Here is a 17,035-nt window from a genome sequence, read left to right as displayed (position 1 = left end):
ACAGCAATGAAAACAGGATCAATTCCCACTCCCCGCTTTCAGATCCTGAAGAATGTTTGCTAACCCTTTCCCTATCCCCTGGCTCTCTAGTCTTGTCATAATCCGCTAGGAGTCACGCACACACAGTGTGGGCAATTATGTTTCCATACACACAGTGATAGATCTGAGCAGTCACTTAGCCACTCTAGGAGCCTTAATACCCTGGTAAAATCGGCTGATGAAAAGACTCTTGTGACTAGGAGTGGTAAACCGCCATGAAGCCTCACATCTGATGGTACTTCACATGATTCTGAAAGTAAATATGTCATTGCACTTTCAGTGGATAATGCTTATCCATGAAGAAATTAAGTGGAGGAATGAGCTCAGGAGAGCAAAGGAGGCAGGCACAGCCCTAGTCCTTCACTTGACTAATGCCACCCAACTGCGCAAAATGAAGCCTTGTGCCACCTTCAATTCAGCAAGCACTGGGCAGTCAGCTGAAAGAGCAGTTTCTAGTTGTGGGAGCTGTAGAAAGAGTTTCTTATTTTCCCCCATACCAGACATTTCCCTTGGCCTGGTTCCTGTATATTTAAAATTCTTAAAAGTTGGGAAGCAGAACATTTGCTTCTCTTTTGTCCGTATTATCGAGAGAAAGAAAAGAGGGTATGGAATTACTTTAGGAATAGAGATGACTTATTAAAATTTATTTTTAAGGTTTTCAAAGGTTACCTTGGCCGGGCCCATCATCTTCGGAAAAATGTAAGAGGAGCATCCTTCTGGACTTTGGCCTAGGTGACTAAAAGGAGTATGAAATGTTGCCTATTTGAAAGAAAAAAAATAAAAATATTTTTTTGATGTGATTAAAAAAAATAATTTGTCTATAACCTCACAATACTCAGTTGAGAAAGTTTTTTTAAAAAAAAATTGGGATGATTGCAGTATTACACATGCACAAAATTTACTCTTTTAATGTATGCAGTTTAATGAGTTTTAATAAATGTATACAGTTATCTAGCCACCACCACAATCAAAATATGGAATATTTCCATCACTAGCAAAAGTTCCCTTGTGTCTCTCCACAGTAATCCATTCCTCTTACCCGCAAGCAACCTCTGATCTGTTTTCCATCACTACAGTTCTGATTTTTCTAGAAAGTTATATAATGGAATCATACACTGTGTAGCCTTTTGTCCTTTTGTAGGCTTTTGTCTGTAGCATAAGGCTTTTTTTTTCAGTCATGTAGATTTATTCTTTTTAAAAAAATTTTTTTATTTTATTAGTTTCAAGTATACACTACATTGGTTAGATATTTCCATAGTTGATAAAATGATCCCCCTACTTGCTCCTTCTCTCCTCTGGTTTTCCACCTAGTTAATATATTTATGCTAACTGCATTCCCTATGCTGTGCTCCCCATCCCCGTGACTATCTATCAACTACTAATTTTTACTTCTTTAAACCTTCATCCCAGTCCCCCAATACCTCCTTCCCTCTGTCCATCACCAAAGTGTCCTCTATATTTGAGTCTCTTTTTGATTAGTTTGTTCTTTTTGCTCCTTAGATTCCGCATTTAAGTGAAATCATATGGTATTTATCTTTCTCTGTCTTATTTCACTCAGCATAATAACATCTAGGTCCATTCATGTTATTGCAAACGGTAGGATTTCATTTTTTAGTGGCTGAGTAATATTCCATTGTATATATGAACCATAAGGTACAATATCCACAAATCGATTAATGTGATACACCACATTAACAAATCAAAAGATAAAAACCATATGATCATATCAATAGATGCAGAAAAAGTGTTCAACAAAATCCAGCATCCATTTATGATAAAAACTCTCAGTAAAGTAGGAATAGAGGAAACATATCGCAACCTAATAAAGTCCATATATGACAAACCTACAGCTAACATCATACTCAACAGGGAAAGGCTAAAAACATCTTCCTTAAGATCAGGAACAAGACAAGGATGCCCACTTTCACCACTCCTCCTCAACATTGTATTGGAAGTCTTACCCACAGCAATCAGACAAGAAAGAGAAATAAAAGGTAACCAAATTGGAAAGGAAGAAGTAAAACTCTCGTTATTTGCCGATGACATGATACTATGTATAGAGAACCCTAAAGAGTCCACCAAAAAACTATTAGAATGATCAATGAATTCAGTAAAGTAGTAGGTTACAAAATAAATATTTAGAAGTCAGTGGCATTTTTATACACCAATGATGAACTTTTGGAAAGAGAAATTAAGAAAACAATCCCATTTACAATTGCATTGAAAACAATAAAATACCTGGGAATCTAACCAAAAAGGTAAAGACCTGTTCTCAGAAAATTATGTCATTGAAAAAAGAAATTGAAGAAGATACAAATAAATAGAATATACTGTGCTTGGGTAAATAGCATATACTGTGCTCATGGGTAGAAGAATCAACATCATTAAAATGGCCATGCTACCTATAGCGTAGAGTAGATGCAATCCCTATCAAAATACCTATGGCATTTTTCATAGAGCTAGAACAAATAATCCTAAAATTTATATGGAACCATAAAAGACCCCGAATAGCCATGACAATCTTGAGAAAGAACAAAGTTGGAGGTATCACACTACCTGATATCAAACTATACTATAAGGCTACAGTACCCAAAACAGCATGGTACTGGCATAAAAACAGATACATTGATCAATGGAACAGAATAGAGAGCCTATAAATAAATCCATGCTTATATACTCTCTTAATATATGATAAAGGAGGTAAGAATATACAGTGGGGTAAAGGTAGACTCTTCAACAAGTTGGGAAAACTGGACAGGTACATGCAAAAAAAAAAAGAAAAGAAAAGAAACTGGACCACCTTCTTACACTGTATACAAGAATAGACTCAAAATAGATTAAAGACTTAAATGTAAGACCTGAAACCATAAAACTTCTAGAAGAAAACATAGGTAGTAAACTCTGATATTGCTAATAGTAATTTTTTTTCAGATACATCTCCCTGGGCAAGGGAAACAAAAGAAAAAATAAACAAATGGGACTATATCAAACTAAAAAGTTTTTGTACAGCAAAGGAAACCATCAACAAAACAAAAGACAACCGACTGATTGGGAGAAGGTATTCGCTAATGATACATCTGATAAGAGATCAATATCCAAAATATATAAAGAACTCATATAACTCAACAACAAAAAAAACAAACAGTCCAATTAAAAAATGGGCAAAAGACTTGAACAGATGCTTCTCCATAGAGAAAATACAGATGGCCAATAGACAGATGAAAAGATGCTCAAGGTCACTAATCATCAGACAAATGCAAATTAAAATCAGAATGAGATATCACCTGACACCTGTTAGAATGGCTATCATCAATAAATCAAAGAACAACAAGTGTTGACGAGGATGCAGAGAAAAGGGAACCCTCATACATTGTTTGTGGGATTACAAATTGGTACAGCCACTATGGAAAACAGTCTGGAGGTTTCTGAAAAAAATTAAAAATGTATATACCTCTTGACCCAGCAATTGCATTTCTGGGTATTTATTCAAAGAAAACCAAAACAATTCATGAAGATCTAGGCACTCCAATATTCATGGCAGCACAATTTACAATAGACAAGATATGGAAGCAACCTAAATGTCCATCAACAGATGACTGGATAAAGAAATTATGGTTCATATATACAATGGAATATTACTCAGCATAGGGCTTTTGAGAGTCACCATGTTGTTGCATGTATTAGTAGTCTGTTCCTTGTTATTTTGAGTAGCATTTCATTGTATGGATGTGTCATAATTTGTTTTTCCATTCATCAATTGAAGCCACTGATGTTATTTCCAATATTTTGGCTATTATAATTGAAGATGTTATGAACATTTGTGTGCATGCCTCTGCAAGAACATATGTTTTAATTTTCTTGGGTAAATACCTAGGGGTGGAATTGCTCGGTTGTGTGATAAACATATGCTTTAACTTTACAAGAAGCTGCTTAACTATTTTCCAGAGTGGTGTACCATTTTAAATTCCTATCGGCAGTGTGTGAGTTCCAATTGTTCCACATCCTTGCTGAACCTCGTTGTTAACAGTCTTTTGAACTTGAGCCATTCTAGTAGGTGTGTAGTGCTGTCTCACCGTGGTTTCAATTTATATTTCCCTAACAATTCATAATGTTGAGCATCTTTTCATGTATTAGCCATTCGTATTATCTTCTTTGGTGAAGTAACTGTTACAAGTACTTTGCCCACTATTTTCAAGTTAGATTGTTTACCTTTTTATTATTGAGTTGTAAGAGTTCTTTACATACTCTGATTACAAGTCATTTTCTTAATGGTGTCTTTTTTGTAAGTTTTTAAGAGCCATTTATACTTTACTTTCTGTGTGCTATTTATGCCTCACCATTGCCCATTTTTCTATTAAGTTAACCTACAACTTTTTAGACATATTTTTAAAAAAATTAGAGAGAGTAGCCTTTATGATGTGAGTTGAAACTTTCTTTAATCGGTCATTTGTCTTGATTTTGTCCCAGAGATTTTTTTGATTAGCTTTAAATATTAGAAATTATTTCAATATTGATTATTTAAAATATAGTCATTTTTAGCTTTTTAAATACATTTCAAAACTACCTGTGTGTGTTTCTGGATGATCACTGACAGTATGTAAACAATATTTTGGCTTCATTTCCTTGCTGAATAATTTCCTTCCATAATCGGATATGGTATTTTATTTTAATCAATATTACTAGAAGATATAAGAAGGTAATGTATGCAGCATATAAATCAAAATAAAAATATAAGGTAAAAAGTAATTAAATGTCACCTATCTTTTCTCCTCCCTCCCCCAAAAGAAAGCTTATTCAAGGAAAATATACTCAGAAGTCACAGTCTAAGGAACATAGCAGTGAACTGGAATAAAACAACAACCATTGCAAAGGGGCCGCAAACAGGTACATCCAAAACTGACAATAAGCAGCATTTAACTTATTTATAAGCATTATTATAAGTAAGCACTTAGCTTATTTTCAGATATGGAGCAGTAGATGTAGTCAAGGGTTTAGTCTGATGTTCTGGCATCAGACTACTTAGTGACTCGGAGTTTCTTAACCTCTCTGTGCAACAGTTTCCTCATCTGTAAAATGGGGATGAGTACCTATCTTATAGGACTGTTGTGTGCTTTAAGTGAATATTACAATGTGCATCAAGTGTCTAGTACATAGTGAGTATTCAATTATTTATTATTTTTATGATTTCTACCTTTTTATTAACTCACAGAGAAAATGTACCATTTGCTGAAAGAGAAACTAGTAGGCATTAACTATTGCCCATAATAAAGAACAATTTGGTTTCATGGGTTAAATGTTAACTCACACTTAATATCATATTTATTCATGAAGCTAGTAATGATAAATCCTACAAAATAAATTCCTCACCACTGGTTCATTCTTTTGTGTCTTTCCCTGATTTTAAATCGAACCTTGTTTTAATTCAGGTGGGTGAACTCTTAGCAGAGGTCACAATTTGTTAAATATTTTACTTTAGGCCAACTCTCTTAGCACTTAAAAAAAATGTGTGTGTGTTCTCTAATTTAAATTTTAATTCCAATTTATGTCATAAGATGGAAGTCCTAGAAATCTTTGAAAGAATGATGTATATGAGTCATTTTGAATACAGTGGGAGAATCAGGGCAAGACTGAAATATAATGATATTTGTCCTCGGAGTAGTGAAGATTGAGAGCCCCAAATTCATGTCAGGAACTCCTCAAACCAGCCTTGTTTAAAGCAGGTCAATTAGTTGGTCATTTAACACATCGAACAGGACCAAAAACTATTGATTTCTGCCCTTGAGCAGAAACTTTCACCTATAAAGGTTAGGCACCATAGCACCTAGAATTTCATTTGTTATTTTTATGGCAGAATTACTAATAAGAATTAGATCAATATGTTAAATGGAATCTAGTAAAAGATAAACCAAAGAGTTAAGGACCCTAATGTATGGTACTATCTATCAGTGGGGAAAATATCACCAAACACAACTAGGAATCCCTTCAGTGGTAAAATCCACAAATTTTCCCACCAGATTGTAGTTCAACAAATCTTACCATCACATAAGCAAAAGTCACTCTAAAAATCAGATAACCCTAGACGTGGTTATTAGCTCTACAGTAAAAGTTCTAGGGTAAAAGTTCTAAGATAAATGTTCATCATATCTGATTATAATGACAAAAAATAACCCAAATGTTAGCACTAATCATCTCTGAGTGGTAAGATAAGGAATAATTTTTAACTTTTTTCTTTGTACTTTTTCGTATTTTTCAAAAAATTTTCTACTATGACATATTACTACTGTGGTTAGAATAGAAATTAAAATCTATATAATTCAATGGTGAACACAAGACTGAATTGTGTTTTGGGCAAGTAACTTTTCTGAACTTCAGTTTTCTTTTCTGCAAAGGAGGAAGTTAGAGTAGATAATGCCTGAAATCCCCTTCTTATTCTAAAATTCTAAATTCCAGAATTCATTAAGTTGGAAAAAAAGTATCAAATAATTCATGTGCATTATCTGCAAAGATACCATCCTTTCTCCCCCTCCCCCCATAATAACTTTCAAAGTCTCAAGACTACTTCAGAGTGATATGAAAACTGAATCACTGTTATGTAATTTGATTAAAATACAGAACCAAAAGAGTTGACACATATTCACAATATTGGTGTTTAAAAAAATTCAAGTTAAAATTTCAAAATAAAATGAGTCAAATTAGTTAGATTAATTCTTTGGGAAAAATTTAAATTTAGTCCATTCAACCACAAACCACAAGTAATCTGTTTACTATTAGCAACGACAAAGGAGAATTCAAAGGATCTCATTTTTATTTGCATTACTTAATAAGTTTCTGGGAGCTAACTTACCCTGTCAGACGCATACACGGCATCGAACAGACCAAGAAGGGTGACGGAGATTCCCACAGCTGGACCATTTACCACTGCAATCAGAGGCTTAGGGAAATCTATAAAGCAGTCTACAAAATCTCTACAGAAATACAAAAGCATGTTTAACTGTTCCAAAGCAGCATTACTGAAGTAAAGGCAAGACAATAACAAATTGTTCTGCCCAGGTTGAGTGTTTTCACATCACCCAGCAGTACCTCTCTTTCTTGCCACCTCACTGGTCTGCAACACCAGATTCATTCAGGACACCCATTTGAATGGCACTTGATGAAAACTCACAGAATGAGTCCTATAATCCTATAGTGAGTCCTATCGTTTGACTTTGGTACAAACCTTGTATTCTAGACAGTTAGGGTTATAAACCAGCTGTATACTTAGATTTTAAGATGGCTGACTGAGCATATGCTGCAATATTACAGCTCAGTGGGAATCAGAGACTGAACAGGAATAAACGAGATAGAAAGAGAGGAGCCTTCACATCCTGTGTTTTTTGAGACTATTCAAAACCTCCTATTACTAGCAATAATGAAAGTCATGCATTCCTCTGGCCAGCTAAGAATTTGCTAAATTCATCTGCCTCAATATGAGAGAATTTTATTTACTTTATTTACTATAGTTTACTTTTATGCTTTCCAATCAAATCTCATGTAGAGCAGCAAAATGAACAGGTAACACAAATTTAAGTGATAGAATGAATGCCCACCCATTGATAGAGGCAGTTAGGAGAAATATGCCTGTTCAAAGTCACAGTTAATTATACTGACACAAAGAAATATTTATTTTACTTTTGTTCAACTAAATACCACTTTGATGCATATGGATGAACCCTCTAAGATAAGACAAATGTCACTCTTACCTCAGTAAAATAGCAATACTTTTCACTTTCTCTTCTATCTCGCCTGAGAGAACATCAGTGAAGTTAGACAGATCATTCCCACTACAGTAATAGTCACCATTTCCTGTATATAAAATCAACAAACTCACCATTCATTCATTCTATAATCATTGAGTATCTACTATGTACCAGGCTCTATGCCAAGCACTGGAAACACACTGGTGAACGAGCTCTGGTTCTTGCCCTAATTTACAGATTAGTTAGTAAGCTGAACATTTATGTAAAAACACACAAATAAATATAGCATTGCAACTATGATACAAAGGAGAAGTCCACGATGATGATATGAGTATGTAACAGGGAGTTCGGTCTAATTAGGGACCTTAGGTCGGGACGTTCCTAAGGAAGGAACAACTGAACTGAGATCTGAAGGACAGGAAAGGTTAGCTAGAAAAAAAAGTGCGGAAAGCATATTCATGCAGAGGGACAGCATATACAAAGTTTCTGTGGAGGGGGTAACCCTTGTGTTTACGATGAGTCCAAAGAAGTGCCACTGTGGGAGAGCAGAAAAAGCCAGGGGGAAGAAGCTGATGTAGGATGAGGAGAGGCAGAATAGAGCATGCAAGGCTTCGCAGATCCCTTAAGAACTTTTGCCTTCATTCAAAAGGCCATTGAAGGTGTTTTCTTCTTTAAAAAATTATAATTTACATACAAAATGACCAGTTTTAAAGACTTGGTTCAATGATTTTTGATAATTGTAAATACCTGTGTGATCACTATCTAAAACTAAAATATAAAACATTTCCATCACCCCAGGAAAAGTTCCCTTAAGCTCCTTTTCAGATATAATACCACCCCCACCCTGTCCTGAGGCTTTCTGGCTTCAATCACCATAGATTAGTTTTACCTGTTTTAGAACTTTATCTAAATGGAATCATACAATATGTACTTTTTTGTGTGTCTTCTTTTTAGGGAGCAGGATTGGGGTTCCAGGGAGAATAAGATTTAGTTTTATTACGTACCTTTCATATTCTTCGGATTGTTTTAAAACCATGTGCCTATATTACACTTTTATTAAAAATAGTTAATTTTAAAAATATCAAACTTTCTTCTTCTGTATCTAACCAATGCTACTTCTAGACTATTGTTTTTCTTATCTACATTCTCCTAAATTACCTGGGCATATGAAATACCAAAGTCATCTTCAATTTGTCCCTTTCATTCATTCCTTCAAGTAGCTATTAGATTTCTCTCCCCAACCCCTTTTTTAACTAAAAACTATCTGATATCTCTAGACAATATTTATTTTATAAATTTTAATGAAAATTAAAAGAAACCAAAATCACTTCTGCTTCTGCCATGCCAACAAATAGTAATAGCTACCTTCTATCAAGTGTCTGCTGTGTGCCATGCCCCTTACCTACCTTATCTCATGTCTCATCTCAGCCATTCAATGGGGTTAGTAAAACACCATCTTTCCATTCAGGAAGCAGAGATCACCCACAGACAGGAAGGAGTGAAGCCAAGACTTAAGCTCAAGTTGATCTAAGTCCTGACCTGAGGCCCAGTATGTATGGTACCCCTTCCAAATCCAATGACTTTCATTTGCCATGTTCTCATGGGCATCCATCATATTTTCCAGTTATAATCACAATACTAATATAATTAATTTTTTTATTATATCTTAAACACTTTATTATTGGTCTTTATAATTATAATTTTTAATGCTTGTGCAATATTCAGTTTAGGGGATGTTCTATAATTTGTTTTATTATTCTATTATGACAACACATGTAGATGTTTTTACATTTTCACAATTACAACTAATATTGCAAAGATTATCTTTCTTGTAGAAGACTTTTCCCTTTAGTAAGTATCCAATTTTAGTATCAATAGTACTTTTTTTTTTTTTTACCAATTTACATCTGCTTTTAACATGATAAAGATATCAACCTTGTGTCTGTTATATTCTTCATATATTTAAGAATTTGAGTATCTCAGTATTGGAAAAGATCTTAAAGCTTATGTACTCACTTTCCTATCTAGTAGGAAATCCCTCCAAGTAGAAATTTAATTAAGAAATCCAAGAAAATGTCTTACCTGTTAAAACAGTTATGGTCGAATCATCCTTGCTTGCAGCTTTGAGTGCAAGTATGATCTCCTGATACATCTAAATGAAAGGGAAAAGACAAGGAAAAGAAAGAAACTCTGAAAATGATAACCATCACCCAGTGCGTTCACTAAGTGTCAGTCTGCAAGCCTACTCTCTGCAAAATACCAAACATTTATGTTGGTTGTATTTACATAACCAAAAAGGCTGCCCAATCCACTTGAAAGGTTTTAATTCATTTTACAATTACTTGCATTATGTACCTAGTGCTAAAGTAGATGCTGAGGGATATATGTACTTTTTTTCCAAAAATGAACAAATAAGACACAGTCCTTGAGCTTTTGGAATTAATACAGGGGATAGCTCTAAAATGAGTGGAAGTACAAAGTAGAAAGAGGTCAGAAGAGGTGCTGATACTTATCTAGGGTGGGCAGGATGAGAGGTGGCCAGAGAAAGATTTCCTAGAAGTAGTTTTTCAGTTGGGACCTCAAGAAAGAACATTAGTGTCCCAGGCAGTCTGGGAAGCGTTCATGAGTGTTAAAAGGCTGGGATTTCCAAGACAATGTAACAATAGTCAAAGACAATCAGCCCAATATTTTAAATCAGCAACATCTCTGAAAATCTTGGCTGTGTAGTTGTTATAGCTTTTAATGCGCTCAAAACAGGTCCAGTTTCTACCACTGATGAGACTTCAATGTGGGACAGGATGATGAAGAGGGCTGATATTTACAGATACACAGACAATGAAAAAGAAAATGTATGGACTTTACAAAATATATGAATAAAGGTGAAATCATTTCCATCGAGGAAGGAAATGAGGATGTCATTCCATTATTATTATAGTTATGATAACATAGCACGACAGGGTAACTGGCAAGAGCCAGGATTAGGAGATGGATATACCAGGGTTTCAAGTTAGGTTTTCCTGAGTATTAGTTATGTGAATTTGAGCAAGTTATTAATCTAATTATTTTATTGCTAACTAATAACAACAGTAGGTTCCTTGTGAGAATTAAACAAAGCTTTGTGTGGAAAGTATTGGCACAAATTAGGTACTCTGTAAAGAGTAGCTAGTGTTACTATTATTATTACCATGATAATACAAAAATGAGTCAGGGGAAAAAGAAACACCTTTTTGAGAACCAAATGTTTTATTAGTTGAATGGCACATATTCGGCTTCATGGAATTCTTATTTAAGACTATTTTAAATTAGTATGTTCTTTCTACTACAATATAGATGATAAACTCAATGAAAGGGTATAGCCCTCTCAAATTTTACTCCCAGTTTAGCATTACACATCCAATTTATTCTCTATAATTTTTTTTAAGGGGAAAGGACTGAAGTGCTTACTTTTATTATCATTCTAGTTCAATGACATATTCAAAGACAAAAGTTGCTCTTGTGAAGTAGCATATTTCAAGCAGAGCTGCGTTATGATCTATTTATGAGGAAGTCCTTCTCTCCTTTCTACCTCTACTTGTAAAAATAAAGCTCCATGTAGGTAGAATAGTACTCTCAAGTCTAAACGACTTGAGGATATTTCTGGTCCATGCCAACCTTAGAGAATTTCTATGCATATTCTCTCATATCAATGTATGTCCCATTTATATTAATTTCTCTGTGCTTCCATCATTAGGAAAGTTGGGAAGCCTTCTGGGCATGTAGAACCTGCCTGAAGCTTACAAATTCTAAATGATGAATGCCCTACTTTGTTGTATTAAGTAGCCACAATTACTAATCTTCCTGCACAAATCAAACAAGACATTAGAAAAATAAGAATGATGCTGAAACACTGTAGTTTTTAAGTATAAGAGACAAAGGAAGAAAAGAAAAGGAGAACAAACTCCTAGGGCAGGTAATGCTACCTGAGTGGTGATTGCATTCTTTTTGGTGGGCCGGTTCAACATGATCTTTGTGATGCCGTTTTCAGAGGTCACCACCAGGTTCTCACTTCCCTGTTGTTCCTTGTCTGCTCCAGGTTTCACTTGGCTAGAGGATGCAGACGAAGAACTCAAACTGGACACCAAATCCACATAGTTCTGCCTGGCAGTTTCCTGAAAAGAAGATCACAAATAACTTCAGCCCATAGTCAACGAATAAGCATTTTAAGAAATTTGCTACGCTAAAAAATAGCACTTTGCAATGAAGAAAGAATAGAGGTTCTGATTCAATAGAGTTCCATCAAGCTCTTGAAAGCTCCATCTATAATGGATTGATAATGAGAAGTACCCAACTTCCTTTAGGAGTACAGCAAGTAAAATAAAAGCAAAGTAACAAGTAAATTTACCTTGGGTAGACTTCCAAGAGCATTCCATGCATCCCATTTGGCCTTATTGATCAAGTTAAACACACCTGGTTTGGGAACATTACAAGGTCCTTCAGTGGCCTGTGAAAGGAAAGAAGCAATTATTTGCCAACGTCCCTGCAAATTGGAGCCTTAATATTTAAGATCCATAAAATGTACAACTAGCATGAATGTGCCTTTCCTCCCAAATACTTTCCACAAGGTTACATAAATTGATATAAACTTTCCCCTTGCCTTCTCTTTGATGCTGTTGTTAAAAATGCACAAACAATAGAAAAAAGATTAGAGAGGCAAAATGTGCCATTAGCTTGAATCCCTAAAATAAATTATAATTGCCTGCATATGAAAAGAATGCAAGATAAATGTTATGGAAGGCACTTCTCAAAAATTCTAATAGTTCATTAGTTTTATATTAATGACCACATTTTCCACATACCATTAAAACACTCAAGCAAACAATCTCTAAAAGTAACAAACCAGCCAACAAACATTTGGAAACTCAAAATATAGTCTAAAAGCCCAATCGAAGGGACAAAAAATTACCACTAATTTAGTGGTAAATTTCTGGTAATTGAACAACAGAGTTGTAGCTGAAGGAGCACGGTGGGGCTGTCGGAGCCACTGGCCCTTACAAAACTGAACCAAAGGACATGTGAGTAGAAAGCAAAAAGCAACTAGACTTGTTTGAGGGTAGATAGAGTGAGTATTTTGAGATGAATAAAATATCAGAAATGGTAATTTATAATTCCACTTAATAACCACATTAAAAAAATTTTAATTTCATAATAAGCTAAAACAGGAAGGAAGAAACAGGTTTTCAAAAACAAAGGCAGTAGTAAACGAGGCTGACTTTCTATTGACAAAGAAACAAAAGTGACTGCAAGAGTTAGATACCTGAAAAATTAAGAGGCAATATAGTCCACAAGAATTCCTCTGCTTCTGATGTCAACTGCAAGGCTGGGAGGCAATCTGCTAGAATGACTCACAGAGCTCACTGAAAGCTGTTATACTCACAGGTGCAGTTTATTGTCAGGAAAGGATACAGATTAATATCAGCAAGGGAGAAAAAGCATAAGGTGAAGTCTGGGGAAGTACCCCACTCCTGTCCCCACTGCAGAGTTAGGACAGTGTCCTCTCCCAGAATTGATGTGTGACAACATACATAGAGCATCATCACCAGGGATCAAGCCTGGGTGTTCAGACTTTTCATTTGGGACTCCATTTTGTAGGCATGATTGAATACGTAACCAAAGCCTCACTCTATATCACACTGTTAGACTCTCCAGGCAAACAAAGACACTATCAGATATGGCATTTCAAAGGTTTAGATAATAGGCAATCTAAGGGAATCTTGCCCAAAAGCCAAGGGCAAAGGCCAGGCCTCTTTTGAGGCAAAGTTAAATTCTTTACTATACATACCTATATGAAAGTAAGATAAGCTCAGACCAATCACAGGAAGAGAAAAACAGATGATACACAGGAGCCCAGAGGGGCTGACTTCCCAAAGTAGTCCTTTGACATTGCAACTTAAAGACTTAAGTTTTCTAAATTTTGTTATAAAAATTTTCAAACATACACAAAAGTGAAATATTATAATGAATTCCTAATACTCATCACTCAAATTCAACAACTACCATATTTTGCCATACTTGCTTCTCCCATCCTTTCTTTTTTCGCTTTAATTATTTTACTGAATCCTGAATACCATACTATTTCACCCCTATATATTTAGTATGCACTCTTAAAAAATATCAATATTTCCTTATATAACCATGACATCATTAACAACAGTTCCTACCATCATCTAATACTCAGTCCAAAACCAAATTTCCTCAATTTTCTCAAAACAATTTTTTCAGTTGATTTATTCTAATCAGCAGCCAAATGAGGTCTATACATTTGGTTACATCCTTTAAGCCTCTTACTCTCGAGTGGTACTGATGGGTTACTTTTTGGCTTAATAGCATTTGAAAGTCCAATATACAAACACTCAGGTATATAACTATGAAAAGCTGACATAAGTAGATCCATTTTAAAATAGAAGCATGGCAGCCATTGAAGAGAAACTGCTTGTATGTATTGCCCTTTGAACCTTCGGAATGTTTGAACTGGCAAAATAAGTAACCTTTAGACTCGGACAAAGCAATATTATCTTCCAAACAATTGTAAAACTAACAAGAAAGTAGACATCCTGATCACAAGAACTGGTCATTTTGAATATTTTTCTGAAAATAGAATCAGTAATCTGTCATGTATAGCTAAAGAATCACTGTTTGTTAGCACGAATAGAAATTTATTTCCTCTATTCATATAATAATTTCCCTTCCTTTTCTCATAAAAAACCTTTGCCTTCATCCTGTAATCAGAACACAATTTGGGTTTCTGCCTGAATCTGTACCCCAAATTGCAATTCTGTGATCTCAAATAAATAGTTGTTGCCCCTCAATTTGGCTTTTTATTTTTAAGTTAACACATTTTTTGAGAGGAAAGGCAGTAAAACAAACCCCGAAAATACTAAAGCTGAATTTTAGTAAAACATACAGCATATCTATACACGAGGAACCATCTGCTCAAAATGTTTCTAAATTATATCAGACCTTAGGTATTTACCTGCTTATACAATGCATAGAGTTTTAGCTTCATTTCATTTCCTGGATCCTTCTTCAACAACTTTACCCGAGTCACTGCATTTTCAAAGTCCTTCTGATCGGCTCTCATTGCTGTTCCACTCACGTGCAGTTGAAGTGCTGGGAAACTAATGACCTGCAGTGGACTACAAACAGGCAAACTGATTTCTAATTGTTCCCAACTCTTATATATCAAAATGCTGTTTCCCTATATTTTCCATATACTTGCCCCAGAAAGTTGGCTGCAAATGGTCAGTGGTTTCCAAAATGATCCCCAGATAAGAAATCAATACAGAAGCTGACTGTAGAAATTTTAAAAGAACAAGATGCTACTATCCAGAACGTTATCTGTAGCAATTCCAATTAAATACAGGCATACCTCAGAGATACTACAGGTTTGGTTCCAGACCACCGCAATAAAGTGAGTATCACAATAAAGCAAGTTGTAATCTTTTTGCTGGTGGAGGTTCTTGCTTTTAATTTGTAAAAAATGCATTTTCTGTGATGTGCAATAAAACAAAGTGCAATAAAACAACGTATGCCTGTATATGTAAAAGCAGTCAGAGCCCAATAGATATGAAAATTTTGCCACAGGCAAGAAGTGAAAGGCATGTAAGATAGATAAGAGCAGGAGACTGAGACCAGTAAAGTACCCAGCAAGAACGTAGTCTTTTGTGTCCCTCCATCCAGAAACAGCTTCCATAGTCACTAATTAACAAAGTATAAAATATTATCAATCCTTTCCTCTTCACTCAGGAAAACGCATGTCTCAAAATGCACACAGGCAGAAAAGGGAGAATGGATGAAGATATAAGACATGTTCAAAAGGAGAGATGAGCAGTTGCTAGCATTCAAGACAGCCACTTCTTTCTTAGTGAGGTGGAGATATCTGCCTGGGGGGAAATCCACCTCTTGAAGAAGCTAGTTTGTGAAGCCCAGCTGAGTAAACAACGACTTACTCCTCACTCCACTATGTTTTAACCAGCCAGCCAGGAGCAGAAAACAGCAAGCACAAACAGGTAAGTTTTTAAGCTCATACAGTTAGCAGAGGGGAGGGGAAATTCAGTGCACAGGTCATAAGCAAAAAAATGGATGCTCACAATGATGATCCTGATTAATAAAGTTAATGGCATCAAAGATGATTAAAATAATAGTTATAATTAAAGCCCAAACCTAGCAAATGTATCACCTTCTTTGCAATAATATAACTTTCGTAAAGTATGATGAACTCTAGGTTCAAACCTTGAAATATTAGTGTGTAATTCAATAAAATTGGTCTTCAATAAGTTTTATACTAAGTAATTGAATGTTTGTTTGTTTGTTTGTTTGTTTTACGGAAAAACTCTGCATCCTACATGAATTTGGCACATGGCAAGTTTCAAGTAGAAAATGAAAGGAAGGCCTAAATGTGCAAGTTCTCACAAAATATGGTGCATACTTATTTATTTTAAAATAAAGTGAGTTTTTAAAAAATTACAACAATGACCGTTTAATATATAAAATCGGGAAAGTCACTCATAACTCCACCACTTCAAGGCAAACCACCATGTTCCAGAGGTTTCTTGTTTCCTACGCATAGATTCGTTTTCGGTTCTTACACGGTTTGTGTACCCTGCCATTTAACATTACAGCAGAAGTATTTGCCAAAAAGCAGTTTAACCTGACATGATGATAACTGCTTGCGTTTCTTGCGTTTCAATAGCGTTCGCAAATAAGCAAGGCATGCTTAAATGTTCTATCTTTAGCAAAGAACATTTCCAACCTAGGGCAGTCAGCTGACTGCGCTCAAGGCCGGGGCCATGGAAAACGCACACCCGCCCAGAGCGCCGATGCGAAAGGCCTCCTGGGGACTTGCGGGGCGAGAAGGGCAGCACAGGCTTCAGGACGCGTCCCTCTTGATCGCTGCTGGCCCAGACAAGGAAGGTGCGCATTTCAGAAGGATTGATGTCACGCCTTAAAACATCTCAAAAAGCACAACCTTGTTGATACGAAGACAAGATAACAGAGAGGGCGGCGGCTCCCGCAAGGACCGCAGCATCGAGCTGGCGACGTTGGGTATGGAGCTGAGCACTTACCTCCTGATGGCACTCAGACACCAGTGCTTTGCCAGTCTCAGGGCCATAGCGGCGACTCCAGCGTGAAGGCGGAAAGGGAAACTAAGAGGAGAAGGTGATGGGGAAGGACGGGTCGAGGGAAGCTATAGGTTCGGGCAAGATCGGGGCGGGGCCAGAGCG

The 17,035-nt window shown here is 35.7% G+C and overlaps 1 protein-coding gene across 1 annotated transcript in view; it reads right to left on the bottom strand.

The window, feature by feature from the left end:
- Nucleotides 1–17,035, bottom strand: part of ECI2 (enoyl-CoA delta isomerase 2) — a 19,192-nt gene extending 2,157 nt beyond the window's left edge. The window contains exons 1-8 of the mRNA XM_011367050.2: nt 16,877–17,035; nt 14,785–14,947; nt 12,157–12,255; nt 11,735–11,923; nt 9,858–9,927; nt 7,779–7,881; nt 6,884–7,004; nt 709–798 (exon numbers count right to left, since the gene is read on the bottom strand). Of these exons, the coding sequence (XP_011365352.1) occupies nt 709–798; nt 6,884–7,004; nt 7,779–7,881; nt 9,858–9,927; nt 11,735–11,923; nt 12,157–12,255; nt 14,785–14,947; nt 16,877–16,923 (882 nt within the window). The 5' untranslated portion in view covers nt 16,924–17,035. The remainder of the gene's footprint in view (nt 1–708; nt 799–6,883; nt 7,005–7,778; nt 7,882–9,857; nt 9,928–11,734; nt 11,924–12,156; nt 12,256–14,784; nt 14,948–16,876) is intronic.

Source organism: Pteropus vampyrus, unplaced genomic scaffold (genome assembly GCF_000151845.1).
Source record: "Pteropus vampyrus isolate Shadow unplaced genomic scaffold, Pvam_2.0 Scaffold129, whole genome shotgun sequence".
Classification (NCBI taxonomy): Eukaryota; Metazoa; Chordata; class Mammalia; order Chiroptera; family Pteropodidae; genus Pteropus; species Pteropus vampyrus.
This window is presented reverse-complemented; position numbering and strand designations above follow the sequence as displayed.